This window comes from Urocitellus parryii, chromosome 12 (assembly GCF_045843805.1).
Source record: "Urocitellus parryii isolate mUroPar1 chromosome 12, mUroPar1.hap1, whole genome shotgun sequence".
Taxonomy (NCBI): domain Eukaryota; kingdom Metazoa; phylum Chordata; class Mammalia; order Rodentia; family Sciuridae; genus Urocitellus; species Urocitellus parryii.
In genome coordinates this window covers 60,168,553-60,194,843 of record NC_135542.1, presented here as the reverse complement: position 1 = coordinate 60,194,843, position 26,291 = coordinate 60,168,553, and the positions used below count along the sequence as shown (strand labels likewise).

Below are 26,291 nucleotides of genomic sequence, written 5' to 3'. Positions count from 1 at the left end.
CCTGCTACCCCTGGCAACCTCTAATCAACTTTTTGTTTTTGTCTATTTTAGACATTTGTATACTTGGAATTACACAATATGTAGTCGTATGAGTGGTTTGTTTTACTTAGCATTAATGTTTGCAGGGTTCATCTCTATTGTGGCATCTGTCAATACTTAATTCATTTTTTATATATTTTTTTACATTTTTAGGTGGACACAATATCTTTATTTTTATGTGGTGCTGAGGATCGAACCCAGTGCCTCATACATGCTAGGCGAGCACTCTACCACTGAGCCACAACCCCAGCCCCACTTAATTCATTTTTTATTGACAAATAATATTGCTTTTCAGGTTTATGCTGCATTTTTATTTATCCATTCATCAATCAATGGATGTTTGAGTTATATTGGGACTGTTAAGAATAAGGTTGCGGGGCTGGGGATGTGGCTCAAGCGCTCACCTGGCATGGGTGCGGCCCGGGTTCGATCCTTGGCACCACATACCAACAAAGATGTTGTGTCTGCCAAAAACTAAAATGTAAATAAAATATTTTAAAAAAAAAGAATAAGGTTGCTATGAACATTTGTATAATTTTTCAAAGGAGATATTTTCATTTATTTCACTTGAATGGATACCTAGTAGTAGAATTGTTGAGTCAAACAGAAACTTCATGTTGAACATTTTGAGGACCTGTCAGACTTTTCCAAAGCAGCTGCACTATTTTACATCCCACCAGCAATATATGAAAATCTAAGTTTTTCTGTGTCCTCACCACCTGTTGTTATCTGTCTTTCTGATTATAGGTATCTAGTAAGTGTTAAGTGTATCTCATTGTGGTTTTCACTTGCATTTCCTTGTTGGCTAATGATATTGAGCATCTTTTCATGTGCTTGTTGGCAGTTTTTATCTCCTCTTTGGAGAACTTTCTCTTGTGGTCCTTTCCCCATTTAACTAAATTATTTGTTTTTTTAATTATTGTTATAAAAGTTCTTCAGATGTTCTGGATACAAGTTCCTTATGTAATATATAATTTACAGGTATATTCTCCCATGCTGAGGGCTGTCTTTTCACTTTCTTAAGGTGTGGTGTACCCCATAGAAGTATGTTTATTTGATGAAATCCAGTGCATGCATTTAATTATTTTTGTCACTTAGGCTGTTGTTGTTGTATCTAAGAAGGCTTTGCATAAACCAAGATCACAAATATTTACTCCCATGTTTTCTTCTAAGCATTTATAGTTTTAACTCTTATATTTTAGGTTGATCTACTTTGAGTTAATTTTTTAATATAGTTTAAGAAAGGCATCAGACTCAATTCTTCTGTATGTAAATATCCAGTTGTCCTATCAGCATTTATTTAAAAGACTATTTAATTCTTTCCTCATTGAATTGTCTTGGTACTGTTACTAAAAATTTTTTTTTACCAAAATGTAAAATAGGGGCTTATCTTTTATTTTGCTTATATGCAGTACCTTCTGTCATATGGAAATTTAAAATTCTAACATAATCAAAATTAATTTTGTACCTCATGATTTTGTGTGTGTGTGTGTGTGTGTGTGTGTGTGTGTGTGTGTGTGTTTGTGTGGTGGGGATTGAACCCAGGGCCTTGTGCATGAGAGGCATGCACTCTGCTATATCTCCAGCCCCCATTTTGTATCTTCTTTAAGAAATACTTATTTATCTTGAATCACAAAGATATTTTTCTATATTTTAAGAGTTTTAAAATGTTTTTTCCTGTTTAACAGACTACTTAGATATGTTATTTCATTAACATAAAACTCTGAAATTCATTTAAAACTTTGCCAGAACCTTCCAGTCTGGGAACAGATACAGATATACCAATGGACATTGACAATAGTGACATAAACAGTGATGGTAGTCGAGGCTTGGATGACACAGAAGAGCCATCTCCCCCAGAAGATAAAATGTTCTTCCTGGATCCATCTGATCTTGATGTGGAACGAGATGAAGAAGCTATTAAAACAATCAGGTAACACGTGTAGATGTTGCAGACTGCTTCCAAAATCATGGTCAGGTTAGGATCTCTATTAAGAAAAACTTTCATCTCTTTAAGTTGAACTTTAAATGTAATTTAAAATCTAAGTTGAGGCTAATTCTTTTACATGCACTACAGTATTTCTGAAATAAATATCATTTTTGCCATCCATTTTTCTTAAAAAGAAAAATATTTAAATACAGTCTAGATTTAATGTCTACTTATGGGGCAAACCACAAGGTGTCAGTATTAAATCATCAGTTAAAGCAGCCAGTTTCTTCGCACAGGCAAATTACCTGATGATAGGAATAGCAATAAAGAATATATTCTTGAGAATGCTGCATAAAAATGAAGGCCATGAATTTGAGGGTAGTTTTCATACTAACACAGTTAATCTGACTATTAGCATTTTTGTACAAATGTTACTGGACTATAAAACTTTTAAATATTCACTATTATGTAAATTAAATATTCATTGCCTATAGGATATACTACTTTGTAGTAAGATGTAAGCATTTTTGGCAGGCTTTGTTTTTCAGTTGGCAGTGAAGAGTTATTTAGAGAAAAATGGGTCATTTATCAATCTCACATGGCTGAGTCATCATTTATTTACTTTGACTTTTCATTAAATTATAGCTTTTATTATCATTACCATTACTAGCTAAAACTATGTTTACCCAGTTTGGAGACTGCTAAAAAAATCTAGCTAGTTTTCTAATCATGGATACCTCCTAGTGAAGAGAACATTATTTAACTGTTTGTAGATGAACTTTCAAAACTATATTTGAGATATATATATATATGTATACACATATTTATACACACCAGATTGCTCTTTTTCTCCAGCTATAGTTACTGAGCAACATTACAGTATAATATGATTGGACTGATAACATTGGGTTTATTTATTTAAGAAAGAATTATTTATGAATTATTTTCTTTTGGGGCTGGGATTGTGGCTCAGTGGTAGAGTGCTTGCCTCATACATGTGGGGTACTGGGTTCGATCCTCAGCAACACATAAAAATAAATAATAAAGGTTTTGTGTCCGTCTATAACTAAAAAAAATATTTTAAAAAAATTATTTTAGTATTGACTATTAGAGGGGCTTTCGCTAACAACATAATAAACTGAATTTGACATTTGAGCCATGTGAATTTGAGTATATGTATTTTGCCATATTATGGATTTGCTAATTTATCATGCTGCTAGGCAAGAAAACAACTCCACAGCAAATCCAAATGAGATTAGACCCTCCTCCAAGCTCCAGATCTTCTAGTTAAGGAGTATTTTTTCTGCTGTTTATTATTTTCCTATTTTTTTGTGACCCTCCAGAAAAAAATCATTTACTCATGTAAATAATGAGTATTTAAAAAATATTATCTTAGTTTTCTATGTATCATAATAATAGGGTTAACTTATTTTCTTTTGAGTAATTGTCTGTTTTCCTAAGATGGTTTGAAAAATTTTAGCGGTTACTTTAAGAAGACTTGATGAGCTTATAGTATTTATGATGTTTTAAAAAAAATCTAAATTATAAATATTTATAAATGTTAAATATTTTTTAGTCCATCAACAAGCAATAATATTCCGCTAATGAGAGTCGTACAATCCATCAAGCACACAAAGAGGAAGAGCAGCACAATGGTGAAGGAAGGGTGGATGGTCCATTACACCAGCAGGGATAATCTGGTCAGTAATTACATATCTTTTAATATGCTAGTGAAACCTGCTTCTGAGTTTTATTTTCCATACTTTTAAAATCAAAATGAGGATGAAATGTACGTATATATTAAGACATCTGTGTACAATATAGCAATATGTAAGTTACACTGGAATTATAGTTACACAAGCTTTTGAAAGGCATAACATCTAATGTGTTGTCTTTACAAACTGAAAGAATAGTCAAGATTCAAAAAGATTCTGAACCAGTCATGGTGGTGCACACCTGTAATTCTAGCAACTGGAGGCTGAGGCAGGAGGAATGCAAGTTCAAGGACAGCCTAAGCAACTTAGCAAAGCCCTAAACAACTTAGCGAAAGAACCTATCTCAAAAAAATAAAAAGGGCTAGGGAAGTGACTCAATGACAATAGTGCCCCTGGGTTCAATCCTGAACGCCCCCGCTAAAAAAGAATCCGATATTATATGACAATAAAGAGTAATGAATCAAAACATAATGAACTACAAATAAAGGTGGAAGGAACTAGAACCTTATCCAAAGTCATTGTAAGTTATTCCAAAGATAGAGGCATCTGTTTTTATGTAGATTTTGACTTAGTGTAAACAGTCAAATTATTTTTTAGATCTAGCTAGCAAAGAAAAGCAATGGTGAAATTATAGTGGGATGGCAGTAGATATGAAGAGTTAACTTAGTGTTGTAGTTAAGAACATAGACTTTATACCTAGACTGCCTGAGTCTGTGACTTACTAAAACTGTGTGAACTTGGGAAAGTTACTTATTTTCTTTATGCCTCAGTTTTCTCATCTGTAATATTGTTATAATAATAGTAACTACCTCACAGATCCAAGTGAGTTAATATGTAAGAAAAGTTTAGAACAATGTTTGACATGCAGTAAGTACTCAAGAAAGTATTTAATAGCCACTATTTTGTTATTTTTCTTAATTTGATGAAGGTTACTGAAAGACTTTTTAGTAGACCTTGTAAGAATATTTAGAGTATTCAATACATTTAGCTGGTTTTAAAGAAGTTCTATTTGATGACAGGAGTACAGACTATAGATGTATATATAGAGAGATATAAATATTATTATTATTTTTAATTTGTAGTCCTTATCCTTCTAAATGGAACTCTGAGTGATACATGTTTGGGAATTTAGCAGCATATCAAAGGTACTATATCACATCAGCAAGGTGAGAGGTAGATAATTCAATAAATGGTATTGGGACAACCACATAGTCATTTTGAAAAAAAAAGAAATCATAAACATAACCCACACTCTACATGGAATAAACCTAAGTAGATCTAAAATTTAAATGTAAACAAATTGGGGCTGGGGTTGTGGCTCAGAAGTAGAGCACACACCTAGCATGCATGAGGCACTGGGTTCAATCCTCAGCACCACATAAAGTAAAATAAAGACACATGTCCACTTATAACTAAAAAATAAATATATATAAAAAAATAAATGTAAACAAATTAAACCAGTAGAAGAAACTGTAGAATTATTATTTATAAATTGCCAATAGGGGGAAAAAATCAGTAAATTCAATCTTGTAAATTCCACATGGCAAAAACCAAATGACAAGCTGGAAAAATTATTTTTCACTCGTTTTCTAAACGGGTTAATTCCATAATATGTGAATAAAGCCAATAAATAGATATGAAAAACATCACATCACAGTAGGAAAATGGGAAAAGAATATGAAGAGAGGGCTGGGGTTGTGGCTCAGCGGTAGGGTGCTCGCCTCACATGTGTGAGACCCTGGGTTCAATCCTCAGCACCACATAAAAATAAATAAAATACATTGGGCCCATGTATAATTAAAAAAAAAATTTAAAAAGAATATGAAGAGAGTTCACAGAAAAATGACTCTTACATATAAGAATTTGATTTCATTTACGATAAAAGAAATATCAATTTAAACTTGCATTGAAATACCAGTTTTTATTTTTCAGAATATCAAACATCAAAAAGTTTAATAATATACTGCATTAGTGAGAGTATGAGTAAAATAGTACTCTCATATGTTGCTGATGAGACTGCAAATTAAGTCTTGTATAGAATAATTTAACACTATTTTTAAAATTACACATGCACATATTTTTTGATCCAATAGGTCAGCTTCTAGAAATTTTGCCAGTAGGTAAATTATATATCTGTGTGTATATGTCTGTAACAAATACATATTTATATGAGCATGCATACATTTCTCTAAAACAGTTTCCAAAAATCTAACAACATTGTTTGAATGGAATGAGGGTCAGGAATAGGATCTGAGTGACTGTTGGAGTGATACTCTATACCTTATATTTTGAAAATTTAGAATCGTGGATTTTAAACTTATCTAGAATACACACTTCTGCTGGGGTTGTGGCTCAGTGGTACAGCACTTGCCTCGCACATGTGAGACCCTGGGTTCGATCCTCAGCACCACATAAAAATAAATAAATAAAATAAAGGTATTGTGTCCAACTACAACTAAAAAATAAATATTTTTTAAAAAGAATACACACTTATGAGTAGAAATTAAGGAAAAAGAAAGTATAAGTTCTTTGGAGGAATTATTTTTGAACCTCATCATCTTTTGATCTCTAATTTATAGAGAAAGAGGCATTATTGGAGACTTGACAGCAAATGTCTAACATTATTTCAAAATGAATCTGGATCAAAGTATTACAAGGTAAGCATTTTACATTTTATGAAAGTTATTAAAATATTTTATTTGTCCAAATATATCTAAATATATACTGTTATGACCCTGCCTAATATTATTTATAGAAGTCACTGTTAAATTTCTTATTGAAGCACCTATTCTCCACCCCTCCACACGACTCCTATCAGCAACCCTGCTACCAAAGATTGCTTTTTGGTTGTATGTGTGGTTTTGTCCTGTCAAGTTGAAGCTGCTTTGATTTGGGATAGTGTGATTTAGATTGGACAGCTTAGAAAGTCCATTTCATTGCCTATGCAGAAGAGCCCACATTATCTTGGGCTCCAGTTCCCAGTTATTTATTTTTACTCTCTGTCTTTGTATAGTCTTCTTCCTTGGCTTTGCACCACTTTTTGCCATGTCACAGACTAACACTAAACAAGATTATAAGTGTAGCAGTTTGGTCAGTAAGAAAGAATGGGAGGAAAGTTTCATCTTTCACTGCTCTTTTGGAGCCCTCCAGTTTAATGTTCAATACCAGTACTTTCCATAGAGGGGAATGAAGCATGGTCTCTAAAGGAAAAGCAGCTAAAAATTAAAGAATTGGTGAATGAAATATGGTTTCGTGCTTAGAACAATCTAAGCTACTCAGAGTCTGAGGCAGGAAGATAACTTGAGCCTGGAAGTTTGGAGCTAGCTTGGGCAACATAGGGAGACCCCATCTCTTTAAAAGAAAGAAAATGCACAGAAGCACAACAACATGTTTTTAAGAATAAACTTTTTTTTCCTTAAGAAGTAGACTGAACATTAAATGACTGGTAGTTGACTTCAGTTGACAGAACCAGGGAGTATTTATGTGACCTCTTAATGACCCAAGATTCTGCTTTTTCTGCTTCTTGCTCACTTTGGGGCTATAACTTGCAAAAAAGGTAGCCACTAGAAAAATAGCTGTTAAGCTAATTTAATGACAAGTGGAAACTGAAAAAATTTTGGATATAGTGGCACACTACCCTCCTAAATCCTTTCCTTCCTGCATCCTAATAATGTATTATAGGCCTAAATCTTTTGTTATACTTATCATATTTCATGCTCTGCCTTTCACATTGCTAAACATGCAGGTCATTTAAGGCAGGCATTATCATAAGACTTGATTCTGTGTTCAGTATACCACATATTTTGTTTATCTTATTGGAATTTTTTTCAAATGCATGTCTTAAATTTCTAAGCTTATTTAAAAATGAAAACAAATAGGTATTCATATTTTTTTAAAGTTTAATTTTTTACTTACACTTTCAGGAAATTCCACTTTCAGAAATTCTCCAAGTATCTTCACCACGAGATTTCACAAACATTTCACAAGGCAGTAACCCACACTGTTTTGAAATCATCACTGACACTATGGTATACTTTGTTGGTGAGAACAATGGGGACAACTCTCACAATCCTGTTCTTGCTGCCACTGGAGTTGGACTTGATGTAGCACAGAGCTGGGAAAAAGCAATTCGCCAAGCCCTCATGCCAGTGACCCCTCAAGCAAGTGTTTGCACTTCTCCAGGGCAGGGGAAAGACCACAGTAAGCAATAAGATAGTTGATGACTTTTTCTCCTCTTTGGTTTTAAACATTTTGGGATGTAATTATGTTCCCTTGTGCATTCTTAATGCTTAGCTTAAGCTTTATATCGTTGATTCCTTTATAAAATTATGCTATTATATACACATGTGCGTTTGCACGCACGCGCGCGCGCGCACACACACACACACACACACACACACAGAGCCCAGAGCCAGGCTCCAGAGTAAGTCTCCCTACATATAAGTAGCTTTACCAACCTGCTATATGTTCTTAGTCAAATACTTTGCCTCTCTGTAGTAGTAACTGTTTCATGGAGTTATTAGTATTAAATGAAAGGGAATCTATAAGGTACAGAACAGTACTTGGCATCTATGAAGTTTCACTGGATTAAATATTCTATTAGTATTTTTGCATATGTTGAGATGTAAACAAGCAATAAAGTATTATGTTCATACCAAAACCTACAATCAGTAAATTCATACCATACTCATGATATATGTGAAGTCAGAAATGTTCATTTAAGTGAATTTTAAAAATTCAGCAATATTAAGAATTATTGAAACATGTTCTACAGTGGGAAAATTTGTAAAATTAGCCCTAGATTTGATAAAGGTTTGAGTGAATAGTTAACAATCAGAAAATCACAGTATAATGCCACTTATACTCCATTGGCAATATGGAGAAAAAAGTCATTCAAGAAATACATTCATATTGAAATAAGTACCAGCCGCTTGCCAAATATAGTTCATTTCACTTTACTTACATAATTTTGGGCAACTCTTTTTGGTATTATGCTAAGCCATGAGATAGAATACAAAAGAAATAGCAAAAATCAAAAGGCCTATATGATATACATAAGTGGATGGATGCATTACTCAAGAAATTCTGATGTGGATAGGAAGAGAAAGCAAGAGACTTCTTAATAGAATCTGATTTGGACTTTGGACATCAGGGAGTAATAGATTAGGCAGAGCTAGATAAAAGAGGTAGGAGAGTAGTATTACCCTAGATAAGGAAAATAGGGGTGATCAAAGGGATGACGATGACCACGTACATCTTTGCTGTTTACTATTGATATTGTGAGGGATAGGTAGATGGATATTTGACGGTGATTCTTAAGTTCTGGGAGTTTTAGACAGAATCTCAGACGTTCTCATTAAAACCAAGAACCCTTTCCCCAGAAAACAATGCAGACGCATACACACACATTTTATATGTAGTTTCCAAGGGTTTAGGAACCCTTTCAAGCTCATCTATGCACCTCTTATCTAGAGTTGAGTCTCTAAAGATAGAACTGCAAGTCAGGCACTGTGATACATGCTAGTAATCCCAGACTCAGGAGAGGCTGAGGCAGGAACATCACAAGTTGAAATGCAGCCTTAGCAATTTAGCGAGGCCCTAAGCAACTTAGTGAGACTCTGTCCCTAAATAAAAATATAAAAAAGAACTGAGGATGTGCTCAGTGGTTAAGTGCCCCTGGGTTCAATCCTGGATATGCACACACACCCCCCCCCAAAAAAAAAAGAAAAAGAAAAAGATGAAGATTCTAGAGAGTTTACACTCAGTTCTGATGCTAACTGGATATGTGTTCTTAGACTCTACAGTTCTCTAAAGTGGAAAGAAGAATAAATGCACATAATGTGCTTAAGACAGTGCCTGATACATAAATGTTGTTATTGCTGTGCTGTTGTTCTTGTGGTCCTTAAAACAACCTTTCTGGAACAAATAGAAATTAAAATTGGATGGAGCTTGGAGCTAGATAGAGGAAGCCTTTGAAAGAAAATAAATACTGAGACTTAAACTAGGAAACAAACTACTGAAAAGCAGAGTGTTAGACACACTAATTTTGTTCATGTTCTGCCTTTTATTGATCATTAATGTTTAAATTTTGAGTTATTTAAAAAACAATTGAAAATCAACTTTAAAAAATATAATGGTACCTTTTTCATGTTACTTATTTTTGGTGAATACTTTGCTTACATTTTTGTATTAATGACGTTTTATATTTTTATATTTGGGATTATAAAAGAAACTCCATATTTTTTTGAGTTTTCTCTGAGGTTCTAGATGTTTAATACTATTCTCTTGCTAACTTCCTTTTTTCCTTTTTTCTTGTCAGTTGCTTACTTTGCTTACCAAAGCAATACATTTAAATTTTATAGAAATATGTAATTTAGCAGGTAGCACACACCTGTAATGAAATTTTGAGGCCAGTCTGGGCAATTTAGTAAAGACAGAATTAAAAGAAATGGAGAGGTAGCTCAGTGGTAGAGCACCCAAGTCAACTCCCACTGCAAAAAATTTTAAAAGAAAAGAAATATGTAATATAAAAAGAGAAAGTCCTTCCTATACATATGTAATTCCCAGCCCCCCCCCCCAACTCCTGTAACTCTGCCCTCAGGAAACCATTATTAAATTTGCTATATATTTCTAGATTGGGGAAGAATTCAGGGTGGGGAGAGAAACCTACACTATCTACTATACTGTTTTAGTTTCCTTTTTACAAAAACATAGAGTCATACCCTGTGTTCTTTTTGCAGCTTGCTTTTATTCATGATTTAATGTATACTAGATATATTCCAATTACAGTATGTAGGCTTACCTAATTAATATTTTTAAATAAAAATAATGCATGCTTTTTATGTTTTAAAAAGTACAGATAGTATAGAAGTAATATTTTTATTTTTAATTCAGATGCTACCACCATGCAGCTTTTCTTTTTTTGCAGGGGGTTGGTTGCTGGGAATTAAAATCAGAGCCTTATGGGTGGATGCTAGACAGGAACTCTACCACTGAGCTATGCCTGCAGCTGACTCAATATGACATCCTGGCTAGCTTTCTGATTCCATATTTATAGTTCTATGTCATTTATTAAGTGTTTAGAGTATCATTTGAATAGATTTATCATATTTTATTTAACTAGTTTCCTCTTGATGGATTAGAATTTTGTACATAGAAAATTATTTTAATGTACATATTATATATTAACCTATTTTTTAAGTTTGCTATACCATGGGTATTCACAAGTCCTTAAATATTGTTAAGTCATTATTTTAATGTACATATTATATATTAACCTATTTTTTTAAGTTTGCTATACCATGGGTATTCACAAGTCCTTAAATATTGTTAAGTCATATACTAATAATTTGTTCTTTTCTCATATACCATTCTTATATTTTACAGAAGATTTATCTACCAGTATCTCTGTATCTAATTGTCAGGTCCAGGAGAATGTGGTATGTAATAATTAAGCTAACATTTATAAATTGGGTGATTAAAATAGGGAAAAATAAAATATGAGATCTTACTAGAGAAATAGGTTCATAGCCCAAAGTGTTGAGCAGTTTGCCTAAAGACAATTATACTTTCTGAGTGAGAACTTACCTAAAGAGTTCTGCTTTATGGAGGAAACTAAGGAAGGCATATTTTTTAAATTACAGAAGCAGAATAAACTTTTTCACTTAAAAAGTGACATTAGAATAAATGTCACTAAAACAATAGACTTGTTAAAGAAAAAAGAGAAATTACTTCTTTCTTGGTCAGCAGGGAAGGCTTCCTAAATAAAGTACAATTTGATCTATGTTAAAGGGATGGTAATGGGTTTTTGATAGAAGTACTGAGGATATAAAAACAAGAGAACAACATTTTATGCAAGTACAGGGAAGAAGATGAGCAAATAGAAAGAAGCAGAAAATGCAGGATTTTTAAGAAATAGTAAATAGATTAAGTTTGGCTAGTACAATAATAGGCATGCTAGGATTTTATAATTGGTCAGCAAACTTCTGAACAGGGCTAGATATTAAATATTTTAGGCTTTGTGAACCATATAAAACTACTCAACTCTGCAGTTGTGGCAACAAGGCAGCCATAGGCAATACATAAATAAATGAGAGATCCTGACTACTCTAGTAAAATTTGTAGACTCTGAAATTTGAGTATCTCATAATATTCACACTGCAAAATATTATTTGTTTGGTCATAAAATTTAAAGACCATTTTTAGAGGCCATGCAAAAAGAGACAGAAGGCTACATTTGTCCCACTAGTCATAGTTTGCCAACTCTGGATCAGAATGAAGAAAGGCTAGAAAATGAAGCCAGAAAATTGTAATTTCTCTAATTAAAATTTCTCTTTCTCTAACTTGGGCATTCAGCTGTTACATTTCTCTAACCTACAATGTTTGAAATTTCTAAGATCACAGTGAAGACTGGACATCTAATAGTATTATAGGAGATAAGAGAGTTTCAAGGAGATACAATCTATGTGTTTCTTGTCCAGGTGGTAGGTAGAATAGTTTATTAAAAAAAAAAAAAAAAAAAAAAAAGAGGACACCAAGAACATGAAAGGACAAACTGAATGATCTCACAGGAACTTAAGGATATATCCATGCATAGATAAGAAGAAAAAGATCCAGAATTAGTATTTGTTGAAGAACCTTTTCTGGCAGTTATATTTATATTGGATGCCCCTGGTCTAATTTAATTAGAACCCAAATTGGTTAGTTATATGAAAAAAATGATTTAAATTGAGAAGCACATAACAACTTGGCATGTATATATGCACATTCACTGGCCTTAATTGCTGGGCTGAGGCTTTGTCTTTAAGTGTGATCTGCTAAATGAAGTTACACTTTGTCTTTCTTCAGTCACACCTGTAGTGCAATTCTGACACTACACATCCCATGTTAGTACATGAATATTCTGACAGCAACAAACACTATCAAAAAAAGAGGGAAGAAAGATTGAGGAGTGAATTTGAATTAATTTTTCAAAATCAGCCTAATCCTAATATACACTTCTGAGTTTTTCTTCCCAATCAAACATAGTAGTCTTTAAAAAAATTTTTTTTAGTTGTAGATGGACACAATATCTCTGTTTTATTTATTTATTTATTTATTTAAGTGGTGCTGAGGATCAAACCCAGTGCTTCACGCATGTAAAGTAAGGTCTCAACCACTAATCTACAACCCCAGCCCCGTAGCAGTCTTTTTTAAAGCAAAATAGATAAAATTTTGTTTTTAATTTTTTGTTAATATTCTTTTATATACTTAATATTTTATATACTTTAATGCTTAATAAATACCACATCTTTTTATTCAAAGCATTTTTTCTTCAAGGTTCTTGGGGAATACTTTATACTTGCCCATTAATATCATACCATAACATTGGAGCTTAACTTTTTCTAGAATATAAAAAGCCTGTGCTTCATGAAATATTTTGTACTTTATGAAAATTAGTTGTCTTTAACATAAAAACAAAATGTATTTAAGTATTTGAGTTAAGAGATATTGGCATTGTTTTCCAGACATAAGTGATGATTACTTTTTCCTGATAGGACATCAGTACCGTTTATCAGATCTTTGCAGATGAGGTGCTTGGTTCTGGCCAGTTTGGCATTGTTTATGGAGGTAAGCAATTACAGCCTTTTGTGTATTGTAGATCATTTTAGGAAAATGATGCAATTTTAAGCCTGCCAGCTATTTTGTCATCTCATAGTTTATTAAGTTGCCTTTTCTCAGAGATTTACTTGTATCCTTTTGGCTGTTCTTTTCACTAAAACTTGAGTATTTATTCCTTAAATTCCACTGTAAAAGTAACAAAGAATCAGAAAATTAATTTTATAGTAGTTTTTATCTCTTGTATCTCACACATAAAGATGTTTGTGGTGGGGCTGGGGCTCAGCAGTAGAGCACTTGCCTCAAATGTGTGGGACACTGGGTTCAATCCTCAGCACCATAGAAAAATAAATAAACAAAATGAAGGTATTGTGTCCATCTACAGTTAAAAAATATATATGTTTGTATGGTGGGGATGTAAAGTTTATGATAGGCTGTTTGAACTTGTCCATTGAAGTATATTCCCTACTAGTTCTGCAACACAGATGTCTTCATTTGTCCAGTATTGACATAAATATTCTATCAGATCGAAACCTTAAATTTTATTCTGCTCTATGACTTATATTGGTGAAGTCATTTTTACATTACTGTGTTCATCTGTTTAATGGAGCTAATAAAATCTGATCTGCATATTCACAGATTCAATATTTTAATTTTTATATCATTAACTTTATATTTTAATTTTATTTTATATTAAATTTAATATTAATTAAATCTAACATGTGCTCCAAGATACAAAATAATTGTTAAACCTCATTATCCCTTGTTACAACTGTACAGTAGACTGTTAGTAGTTGGCCTTTCTGCCTCCAGTATTATTCTTTATTCATATCACTCTTGGAGTGAATCTTTCAGAAAACTCACTTCTGATAATTAGTACTACTTCATATAGAACCATTTTTTACAGATTCGTGGCCATTGTTCTTAGCAAGGCATACAGAGCTGCTTTGATCTCTCCCAGCATTTCTAACTTCTTAATACAATTCCCTCTTTGCTGTCTTCTTCCAGACCTATTGACATGCCTCCATCTCTTGCCTCTGCTCCTTCTCTATCCTTTTATCGCTGTAGTGAAGATTTATTTATACTTCAAAGCTCAACTGAAAAATCCTTTCTCTTAAGATTTTCTTTTCCCCATCCCTACCTTTCCATCAGATAAGACTGATTATTCCTCATTGATCCTTTTGCTGCATAGTAGACATGTATCTGTTAGAGTATCTATAACTTTGAGTTTCTGTTAGTCTCTTCTGGTAGGCGAAAAGATGTCTGGTTTTTCTTTGTATCCTAACAAATATCATTATGTTTGACATACAACAATCACCTAGAAAATACATACATATATAACATCTATGATTTGTAACTTTCAGTTTGTCAGTTTTAAGACTAGTGACATCTCTGGAAAACTTTCTCATTGAGGAGGCAAAGAACTGAGGTACTTTTGACTTCTTACCAAACATGCACAGAATTGTCTATTCTTTTGAAGTGTCATATTTTTATGATTGTGCCCTTCTAATAGCTGTGGGTTATTTTCAGGTACATAGCAAGTCACACACAGATTAAAAGAAGTAATATCAGAAATCTGTCATTTTCACTGCTTAATCTGTAGTGTCTAAAGGTACCTACTGTATAATAGGCACAAGATATCTAGTTAGTTTGAATTAATCAATGAAGGAGTGGCTATTGATTGCATGACTCTACCTTAAAAATTTTATATGTAGTTAATCACTGTGTAAACCTAAAATAAATTATTTGTAGTGTTTCCATCTTGATAGTGTCTGAAAACTAGGTTAGGGCATTCAATTGTCTTTTATTTAACAAGGTAGATTACTTTTCAGCAAACAAGTTTATTCAAATTTTCTTATTTTTTAATAAGAAGCTGCTGTTATTAAGGAGAAACACTGTAAATGAAAAACATAACTTATCAAAATAAAAAATGAGTGAACGCATGTGGAAAAAGAAAATGAACATAGTACATGAGTAAATTTCAGTCTAGGGACATAAATTTCAGTCCAGGGACAACTTTCTAGTAAAGCTTTTGTATTGTATGTGAGTTGTCTGTCAATTTGCTGCTTTCTTTTTTCTTTTCTTTTTTTTTTTTTTAATAGGAAAACATAGAAAGACTGGAAGGGATGTGGCTATTAAAGTAATTGATAAGATGAGATTTCCCACAAAGCAGGAAAGTCAACTCCGTAATGAAGTGGCTATTTTACAGGTAATAAACAGAGTGGCTTGTGTAGGTTTAATTTTTTATTTACCAGGTTTTTTTTTTTGTTTTGTTTTTTTTTTTTTGAGTCTGAGTTTATTTAGTATGCAGATAAGAATAGGAATTGTTTTTCATTTTGTTCTTATGATCTTCTGGCTTAGAAAAAAAGCTGGTGAAATACTGAATTAACTGTTTGAGTCCTTTTTTTAATATTACAGTAATATATAAGTTAATAATGCCTGCCATTATTTTGCTCTGTAGTAGCAGTTTGTTTAGAACACATTTTTGTAAGTAAAATCTTTTTAAATATTTTATTTTATTTATTTGTTTTTATGTGGTGCTGAGGATCAAACCCAGTGCCTCACATGTGCGAGGCAAATGCTCTGCCACTGAGCCCCAGCCCACATTTTTTAAAGTAAAAATCTTTAAAAAGAAAGAAAGAAAAGAAAAGGTAAAATTTCATTCTTAATTCAACAGTCATCACTCAAAGAACTTCAATTTGCTGCTTCAACCATCACATTTTATTGTGTCATTGTTATGCCCTTCCAGTTCTCACAAATTATATGCTTGATTATTATAGCTATTACTATAAAAATAAAAACTGCTAAACAGTACCTTTTAACAGCAGCATATTTTTTATTTATTTGAAATCCTATTTAATAATTTTATAATGGTGTAGTCAATTAAAGTATATTAAGAAATATAGCAATGATTTAAGTCCAATTAAATAAGTTACTGAGTGTTTTTCTTTTTATCTAACATTTTTACCTCTTTGGGGGGGTAAAAATGAAAACTAAACTTTAGCTTGATCCTTAGATCATTTTTCTGGGTTTCATGTATAATATTGATGGTATGCAAATGTCTATTAATTCATTGCATATTGTTTGCATATTATTTAAGAAATCATAGCCATTTAATAGTTAATGCCCTTTTACTTGTGAGTGAAATTAAAAAAAAAAGACTGCCTACTTATGCTTCCTTGAAGAAGGTAAGAAACTTACACACAAAAGATGTTTCATTTGTTACATTGTTGGTCACAGTGGTAACTATTTGCCTCAATTTTTTTTTTTCCTCAGAGGAATGCTAATAATGGTGATCAAGCGCCCCTGAGCTCAATCCCCAGTACCACCCCGCCCTAAAAAAAAAAAAGCTTGTGGTCCAGTCCGTAGCCACCTAATGTTACATTAAACCTACCTCCTCCCTTGCAGAGCTACCTTTAAATATAATATTGATAGCATTTAGATTGTGTTAGAGATATATTTGGATATTCAATTTTGGAATCTTGAGAGCTTGTTTGGAGGTTCTGACAGAGGAGTGCAGTTACTTGTAAACCCTTGGCCAAAGAATAGTCCTTCTTTAGCAGTTTTAGCAGTGATGCACATGGAGTAATGAGGGAGGAAGGGGAAGCCTGCATAGCCAGCCAGTCAAATCAAACCTGGCTATCAGTGGTGTGACAAGTCACAAATTGTCCTAACCACACACACACACACACACACACACACATATATATATATATATATATATATATATATATATATATATATATATATATATATATATATATATAATCTGGAGGCGGCGGGGGCTGGGGGTACTCAGGATCAAACCCAGGTTCTTGTACATGCTAGGAAGGTACCGTACCACTCCATTCTACCACATCCCCAGGCCTAATTTTAGAATCTGATCATCCAGCTAAAATGCAAAAATATTTTAAATTAAGAATATATGCCTAAGGCTGGGGATGTGGCTCAGCGGTAGCGCGCTCGTCTGGCATGCGTGCGGCCCGGGTTCGATCCTCAGCACCACATACCAACAAAGATGTTGTGTCCGCCGAGAACTAAAAAATAAATATTAAAAATTCTCTCTCCTCTCTCTCTCTCTCTCTCTCTCTCTCTCTCTCTCTCTCTCTCTCTCTCCCTCCTCTCTCACTCTCTCTTTAAAAAAAAAAAAAAAAAAAAAAGAATATATGCCTAAGGATTGATTTCTCCTTGACACTTTGATCACAAATACAGCTCTGGACTAAACACTAAAGTACTTTTCCCCACGCTCAGCTATAGATCATAACTAAATTTAGGAACTTTCAGTTAATGCACAGTGTGAAAAAGAATTATATCCTTCGGGTTATTTTCATCAATATTGCCAAACTGAGACTATAATTAAGTAATTTCAGTATATCTTCAAATATACTCTTTCATACTAATTTAATACATCACTGCCTTTGTTGTAGATTCTTTACATAAAAAATCTACATTTTATATTTAGTAAATGACTTATTTTGTAATGTAAATTTACTTTTTCTCAGCATAACTGAATAGGAAGAAGGCAGGTTCAGAATTTGAATCTAAACCTGTCTGCAAATCACATGTGCTTTCTTTTTTATTTATTGGACCTACTGTATATGTGTGTGTACATATGTAAAACAGTGACTTAAAACAATCCTCTGCAGTATGTAAACTCAATAAATATAGCACAAAGTTGAATTTAGCCTATTTTGTATATGAAAAACACAAATATAATTTTGTTAGTACAATATGAATGAATGCAATAAATATTTTAAAAGAAAACCTATTCAAATCATCCCTCATTTACTGAAATTAGTTCCACAAAATTGAGGTAGACTTTCACATAGATTGAAAGGAATCCTCTATCCTGTACCCTTACACACCACACTTTGGCTCTTTCCCTTCCTGCTGTATCATCTTTACTTTTCCATTTTTTCCCTGTGTTCCTATATGTAGCCTTCAACAAACAAACCATTCCTGTGGTTTATTCTGGTATTATCTTCTCCTATGCATCAGTGACATCCATAGCTTTCCTTTCCCATGCCCACGTGTACATATTATTTGAGATCATAACTTTGGCCTTTTCAGTAGAAGGAAGGAAAAATCCTAACAATCAATTTAGAAGTGATCGTACAGCATACGCAGCAACATAAGCTTCTCTGATAAGCACTTGTTGGTAGGTTCTGTATTCCTCTCAGTATATTAGAAATAAGCATGTACTATTTTTGGATACCTGGGATTGTTAATTAAACAGAACCAAAATCCCTTGGAAATGGCTCCACTGTAGATAACACACTCAACTAACTTAATCTCTTTTCTAAATGATGATCACATTCACTTTCTTGCTGTCTCTCAGACATCCTCCTGTTTTAAGGGCTTTGCATTAGCTGTTCTCTTTGCTGAGAATGCTTTCCCCCTTAGATATCTACATGACAAATTCCCTTGTCTCCCTTATAGTTTTGCCCAAATATCATTTCTTTAATGAAGCCTTCACATTCTATTAGCACTAAACCCACCCTCCCACCCCTACACTCTTATTTTAGTCAGCTTTTTCGTCACAGTGACCAAAAGACCTGAGAGGAACAATTCGAGGAGGAAAAATTTATTTGAGGTCACAGTTTCAGAGGTCTTAGTCCATAGATGACCAACTCCATTTCTGTAGGCCCAAGATAGAAAGAACATCTTGACTAACAGACATGGTGAAGGAAATCAGCTCAGGACATGGCCACCAGGAAGCAGAGAAAGAGCTCCACTCACCAGAGAAAATTTATAAACCCCAAAGGCACACCCTCAGTGACCTGCTTCCTCCAACCACACCCTATCTACCTAAAGTTACTACTCAGTTAATCCACATCAGTGTATTGATGCACTGATTAGGTTAAGGTTTTCACCAATCATTTCACCTCTGAACTTTTGTCTTGTCTCACACATTAGCTTTTGGAGAACACCCCATATCTAAACCAGAAGTGCTTTTATCCAAAGCACTTAACCACTTCCATTGTAGGTAATTCACTACTATTTCCTACTATATGTCTTACCTCACTGGAATTAATTAACTCTATGAGACAGGGCTTCTTTTTCAGTGTTATTAATGGATCCAGATTATCTGCATAGTTCTAGGAAAATGACAAATACTCATTTACTATTCATTGAATAGATATGTTTAGGTAGGACATTATCTACAATGTATTGTTAAATGAAAAAAAAGTGTAGAATTATTACATTTGTGTGACTTTTTAAAGGAATGTATTATACACAAGTCAGCATAGCCACATCTGGGGGGATCATTGTGGGGAAGCAAAGAAATAGGGGAGTATTTTTGTTTCCTAGATATATGGGTAATGCAAGATGTTTTTGTTATTTGCTATTGCCTGAAGAGAGTGGTAGAATAGTGGATATGTAGCATCCTGTAGCTACCTGTATAAATGGAAAAACAGAAATTTTTCAACATTAAGGTATGAATTCAGTACCTTCCTCCTATTTTCTTGAAAATTACTCCAGAGCTACAAAAATGGTTAACAGAAGTGTATACTGTAACAAAAATAGAAAAGTTCAGACTTCTAGAATACATAGAATATTTTCCAAAAACAGTAGATGAAGCAGGACTACATGCAAGAGGAGGGGCCACAGTGAGAGCTGTTTGTGCTGCTTTTCTCTGAGATCCCATCTGTGGTACCATCTCTAGTTCCCTTCCCCAAACAAAAGAAAGCCAAGGGGTCATGATTTGACAAAATTTAATTCAAGGGAAAACATGAAATGAAGAAAGGGCCCTTAAAAATGGAAGAGTAAAAATCACACTATAACAAATAATACCATCGTATTTATGAAGAAAAGCAAGAAAAAACACAAGGAGAGACAGCCAAGCCCATTTTAGTAGTGCATCACAGATGGAGCAGACAAAAATAAGATACAAAGCCTAAACAGAGTAAGGAAGATCTACCTGCTTTATACTGAATTCTGTATCCTAAAATGAAATAAAAGAAAAAAACCCTCATCAATTCAAAATCAGTATAAGTCCTTGATACAGTAAAAGCAGACATAAATTATAGAATAAAGAAAACAAAAAGCTCCCACTATGAAAACTTCTTAATTCTCAATTCTTAGAACAAATTTCAGAATACTTAGAAAATGATGATAAAAATACTGTATATATTAGAGTCTTTGGACTATCATTCAAAGAAGCTTTATAATCTCAAATATTAAAGCAAGAAAGAAATGAAACTAATCCAACTCAAAAATTAATGAACAGTAAATCTTGAGGAAAGCAGAAGTGTTAACAAAGATAAAATGAAATCAGTAGGTGAAGAAAAGAATACAATAAATTCAGAAACCAGTTCTCTGGATAGGAGGTGAGGGGAGGTGTGCAAAAGTAATAAAAGTAGTGAACTTAAGAAAAAATAAATATAGAAAGATGACTACATATACAGAAAAAAATGGAAGGAGTAGTATATCCACTCTTCTGTGCACAACTGGAAAATCAGAATTTATAATCATGTCTAATCATTGTACTTTTTACATTGTTTACAAACATTTTAAATGTGATTTCATGCAGTTAATTGCAGCATGTTAGTTATTTCTGTAATAAAACTACTTCTCTACTTTTAAAGTTGGTTGTTTTAATATCCTGTAACTGCTCCAGAATTTGCATCATCCTGGGATTGTAAACCTGGAATGTATGTTTGAAACACCAGAACGAGTCTTTGTGGTAATGGAAAAGTTGCATGGAGATATGTTGGAAATGATTCTATCCAGTGAGAAAAGTCGCCTTCCAGAACGAATTACAAAATTCATGGTCACACAGGTATTTTAGCTCTTTTTTGAAACTAAATAATTGAAAACTGTTAAGAGCAGTACTTTGAAATATTGGGAAGTTGTAGGAATTTTTAACCTTAAGGAAGAAAATCACACTTTCAGCTAAATCTGAAACTATACTGAAGTTTTCAGAGGACTGCACCATTCAAGGAGTCACATTGTGGTTTAACTAATTTTCCAGGCATTGAAAAAAACCTCTTCTTTATTTACAGATACTTGTTGCTTTGAGGAATCTACATTTTAAGAATATTGTGCACTGTGATTTAAAGCCAGAAAATGTGCTGCTTGCATCAGCAGAGCCCTTTCCTCAGGTGAGATATTCTTTTGAAGCATCATTTTAAGTGTCTGACACTTAAAAGTACCCACATAATAAAAGTCAATGTACTAAGTGCTGTGGATTCAAGGTGTATACCATCTTACAGAAACATTTTAGTCTATAACTGCCAGGATTAATAACTAAATAAATTTAATTCTTTTATTAATTGTGTTATGTTCATTAAGAGTTTTTTGACTTAACGGATCCCAAGGAATGATTTTTTGTAAATAAATTCTTGGCAATTCACCTATCCCTGTGGGCTGGGAGTAGAGAGAATTAGCCTTGGTGGTGCTTGGTACTCAGGATGAATTCTCCATAAATTAAAAATAGCTGAGAGCTGGTACCTAAAATGGGAAGATTTTGGTTGAGACAAGCAGCCAACCTCTCTCTTTTTTTTTTTAGCATATTTTAAGCATTTTCACCAAAAATAACATAAAAATTTAATTTCTCATAACCATTGATGCTCACACATAATAATATCATCTGTGTGTGTGTTCTGGCTATGCATGATATACTCTGATTTTTTTTTTCAATAAAATTGAAGTGGTTTTTTTTTTTCATGTTGATCTTGATCAACTAAGTTTATCTCACAACCTAGTTAATAAATCAGAATTCAGATTTTACAATTGTACTGAGAAACCCGTTAGTTTAGTACCTATGACTGTTTTTCATGATTGCCATTGATGATTCCTCCAATCAACTAGAATATCTATTGCCAAACTATCATTTATGTACATCTGAAATGTCATATGGCTAGAACAAGGACAACACATAGCTATCTTACTTTATAAATTCAACTTAAATTGTCTTTCAAAGGAAAATATGTATTTTGAAAAATCATTCTTTTTCACTTTTAAAGCAGGAAACTAGGGAAAATTATTGTCTCTGTCTATTTCTTTTCACTGGTTTGCTGATTTGTTGAGGATTAAATGTTGACTTACAGTGTTACTGAAATAAACTTATTAACATAAAAAAAATAAAGTAGTAAGCATTTCTTTTATAAAGCTTATGTTGTTAAAGTGATTGATTCCCTATCATTGTGAGGTTAAAGAGTTCCCTAGTAGTTGGTGGAATGGTTTAAATAAATAAACTGCTTCCATATATTATTTCATTTAATCTTCAAAATAGTATAGGCAAAGGATGTACACTTGTGAAGCTAAAGGCTAAAACTCCCAACTTTCTGATCTCTACTTTTGTGATCCACAGTGTTCCTATTAGGAGCAACAGGGAATTTTTTTTTCCCTCACATGCTAGCCATGGCCACACTTCTTTATTCAGTTGCCCAACTGCCAAGTCATTTTTACTTTATCTAAATGTTATCTAAAATTTGGCATTTAACCAAGAGAGAGTTCACATTTCTTTGGGGTTTATACTAGTCTTCAAATACAATGACAGCAAATATCATTCATAAAAGCATACGTCAGTGTCCATAACCTAGAAATAACAAGCAGCATTTGAATATACCTTAACCTCTTTGTTCTCCTGTCACTGTACCAGTTTTCTAGACACCAAATCCCTTTTCTCTCAATTTATCTTAATGCTTTTTCTGAATCATATTTTGAGTCAAGAGCACTTCCAGTGGAAATTACTTGACATTTGCCCATTCAGCATAGATGCAGTCATTAATCACCAAAATCTACAAAAAGTTGGGTAGCAAGATATTTATGTATGTATGTATTTATTTATTTTAAAATACTTTTTATTTTATTTATTTGTATATGGTGCTGCTGAGGATTGAACCCAGTGCCTCACACATGCTAGGCAAGTGCTCTGCCACTGAGCTACAGTTCTAGCCTGCAAGATAAGCATTTAAAGCTCTGCCCATTTCACCACACTTCCAGAACTCTTTTCCTGAGAGAACATGGTAGTGACTATGGCTGCCTTCATGTACAACTTTTTTTCAAATATAAACATCTAACTAGCAATAATTTGTTCTATGGTAATATAAAACACTGCTACACTTATTCCTTGGAGAAATCTCCAAAATTACATCTTTTACTATTCACATTAACAGTTATTTATAAATGTTTAATACTTCTCACTTTTATTTATTTGCCAATATACAGTATCTTTAGGAAGAGAGATTCTACATCAAGTAGAATAAAGGATGTTTTTTAAATATTGTAATTTATTTGTGGGAATTTGTCAAATCTCACCCCTTTTTTGTTTCTGTTGTGTTTTTGAGACAGGGTCTCACTAAGCTGTCCAAGCTAGCAACTTTCATGCCTCTGCCTCCTAAGTACCTGGGATTGTAGGTGTGTGCCACGGTCAGCAGACATTTATTGAATATATTTATGTGACCAGACATTGAGAAGTCACTGAGGATTCAGAAATGAAAGAGTTCCTGCTCATAGATAACAGAAAAGTTATCTCCTTATGAGACAAATGCAGTACCCTCCACTTCGTAAAGAAATTAAAGCCCTGTAGCATCAGTCTGGTAATTAGCAGGGTGGAAGCTAGGATACAAAACTTTTTTGAAATAAGCACTAGGGGAGCTCTTCATAATGTTAGTATCACAGAGCTATATAAATATATCTGCCTTCTGGGAAAATGATATTTCAATTTCCCTATCTACAGTTGTTTGGTATTCATAATCAATACAGTTGGTAAGTACATTTTCATATTTAGGGAGAGGCATTTATATAGAGATCAATACAAAGTTAACATCATTCTTCCATAATTTCTAGGTGAAGTTGTGCGACTTTGGATTTGCACGCATTATTGGTGAGAAGTCATTTCGGAGATCTGTAGTAGGAACTCCAGCATACTTAGCTCCTGAGGTTCTCAGAAGCAAAGGTTACAACCGTTCTCTAGATATGTGGTCAGTGGGAGTCATTGTCTATGTGAGCCTCAGTGGTACATTTCCATTCAATGAGGATGAAGATATAAATGACCAGATCCAAAATGCTGCATTTATGTATCCACCAAATCCATGGAGAGAAATTTCTGGTGAAGGTAAGAAAAGTTAAGTTTTGACTCTCTGCCCTGTAGTCTAAAATTTTTTGTGACTACAAATCAGCCTGTCTCTTCTGACTTCCCTATTTAGTTATCAAATTTTGAGCACTCTCCTTCCTTTTACACTGTCTTTTCTATCCCTATTTTCCTTATAATTCCCAGGAAAAGCAATAATGCAGGCCCCAAATGCCTCATTCTGAAACATCTAAAATATCTTCTTAACTGTCCTACCCATTAGACTCTCTTTTATGGCTCTTCCCAGTCACTACTGCTAAGTCCATCTTCAGGAAACACTACTTTCATCTTATTCTACTCCCAAACAGTTCCCTTTGGTTTTGAAGTTGACTCATTCTCCAAATAATGAAATATGTATGCCAAGATCTCACCATATACACCAAAACACCCTGAATCTATTTGTTAAAACCTATTGAGTATGAACATTTGGAACAAGTTCTAACCTCATCTGTAGAGGCAAGGCAATAACTTTGGCTACTTTCCCAGACAAAACCAAGAAATAGAGAGCAACATGGCATCCTTTGAAGTGGCAGAGAAGATCAGCCTATAATTGGAGTGTTTCATGCATCTTGAAATACTAGTTAATATTTTCTAAGCTTTTTAATGTGTTAAATTGATTTCATCTTCTCAATAGTTTTATTTTACAGATGAGGAACCAAGGTACTGTAGGGCATAGTAATTGACCCAATATCACACTGCTAATCAGTGTAAAATGGAACATATTCATCCAGGCAGTCTGACTTCAGAATGTATACATTCAGTGTATACTCTGTACTGCCTTCTTAATAAAATGAAAATTATGTACACTTAATTTAGTTATGGATCATTTTAATTGTTCAAGTCTATGTTCTTAAGCAAAAATTCTCAATGCTTTATTTCTTTTTTTATATTAATTTTTAATTTGTTTTAATTAGTTATGTATGACAGTAGAATGCACTTATATACTTTGATATATCATACATAGATGGGATATAATTTCTTTTTTTTTGCATTACAATTCTTAATACACATATATACCACAGTTTTTGTATTTGTTTATATATAAAGTATGCTGACACCCAATTCAAGTCTTCATACATGTACTTTGTATAACGATGTCCCTCACATTTCACCATCCTTGCTAATCCCTGCCCTTTCCCTTTCCTTCCTACCCTTCTTCACTATCTAGAATTCATCTATTCCACCTATGCTCTCCTGCCCTACCCCACCTTCTTATATCAGAGAAAACATTTGGCATTTGTTTTTTTTGGGATTGGCTAACTTAGCATTATCTTCTCCAGTCCCATCCATTTACCTACAAATGCCATGGTTTTCTTCTTTTTTAATGCTGAGTAAAATTCCATTGTGTATATATGCCACATTTTTTTTATCCATTCATCCACTGAAGGACATCTAGGTTGGCTCTTAAGTTTAGCTATTGTGAATTGTGCTGCTATAAACATTGATGTGGCTGTGTCCCTGTTTTTAAGTCCTTTGGGTGTAGTCCGAGAAGAGGAATAGCTGGGTCAAATGGTGGTTCCATATCCAGTTTTCCAAGGAATCTCCATACTGCTTTCCAAATTGGCTGCACCAATTTGCAGTCCCACCAGCAATGTATGAGTGTGCCTTTTTCCCCACATCCTCACCAACACTAATTGTTGTTTGTCTTCATAATAGCTGCCATTCTGACTGGAGTGAGACGATATCTTAGAGTGGTTTGATTTGCATTTCTCTGATTGCTAGAGATGATGAGCATTTTTTCATATATTTGTTGATTGATTATACATCCTCTTCTGAGAAGTGTCTATTCAGGTCCTTAGCCCATTTGTTGATTGGGTTATTTGTTTTTTCGGTGTTTAGCTTTTTGAGTTCTTTATATACCCTAGAGATTAGTGCTCTATCTGATGTGAGGGGTAAAAATTTGCTGTAGGCTCTATGTTCACCTCACAGA

At 33.4% G+C, this 26,291-nt stretch overlaps 1 protein-coding gene across 3 annotated transcripts in view; it reads left to right on the top strand.

Moving 5' to 3' along the window:
* The window catches only part of Prkd3 (protein kinase D3), a 69,636-nt gene that overhangs the window by 37,212 nt on the left and 6,133 nt on the right, over positions 1 to 26,291 (top strand). For all 3 annotated transcript variants that reach the window (XM_026405851.2, XM_026405849.2, XM_026405850.2), the window contains 10 exons: positions 1,789 to 1,972; positions 3,546 to 3,669; positions 6,264 to 6,341; positions 7,608 to 7,884; positions 11,071 to 11,123; positions 13,221 to 13,293; positions 15,384 to 15,490; positions 20,903 to 21,064; positions 21,288 to 21,386; positions 24,079 to 24,346. In XM_026405851.2, coding sequence (XP_026261636.1) covers positions 1,789 to 1,972; positions 3,546 to 3,669; positions 6,264 to 6,341; positions 7,608 to 7,884; positions 11,071 to 11,123; positions 13,221 to 13,293; positions 15,384 to 15,490; positions 20,903 to 21,064; positions 21,288 to 21,386; positions 24,079 to 24,346 — 1,425 coding nt within the window. The remainder of the gene's footprint in view (positions 1 to 1,788; positions 1,973 to 3,545; positions 3,670 to 6,263; positions 6,342 to 7,607; positions 7,885 to 11,070; positions 11,124 to 13,220; positions 13,294 to 15,383; positions 15,491 to 20,902; positions 21,065 to 21,287; positions 21,387 to 24,078; positions 24,347 to 26,291) is intronic.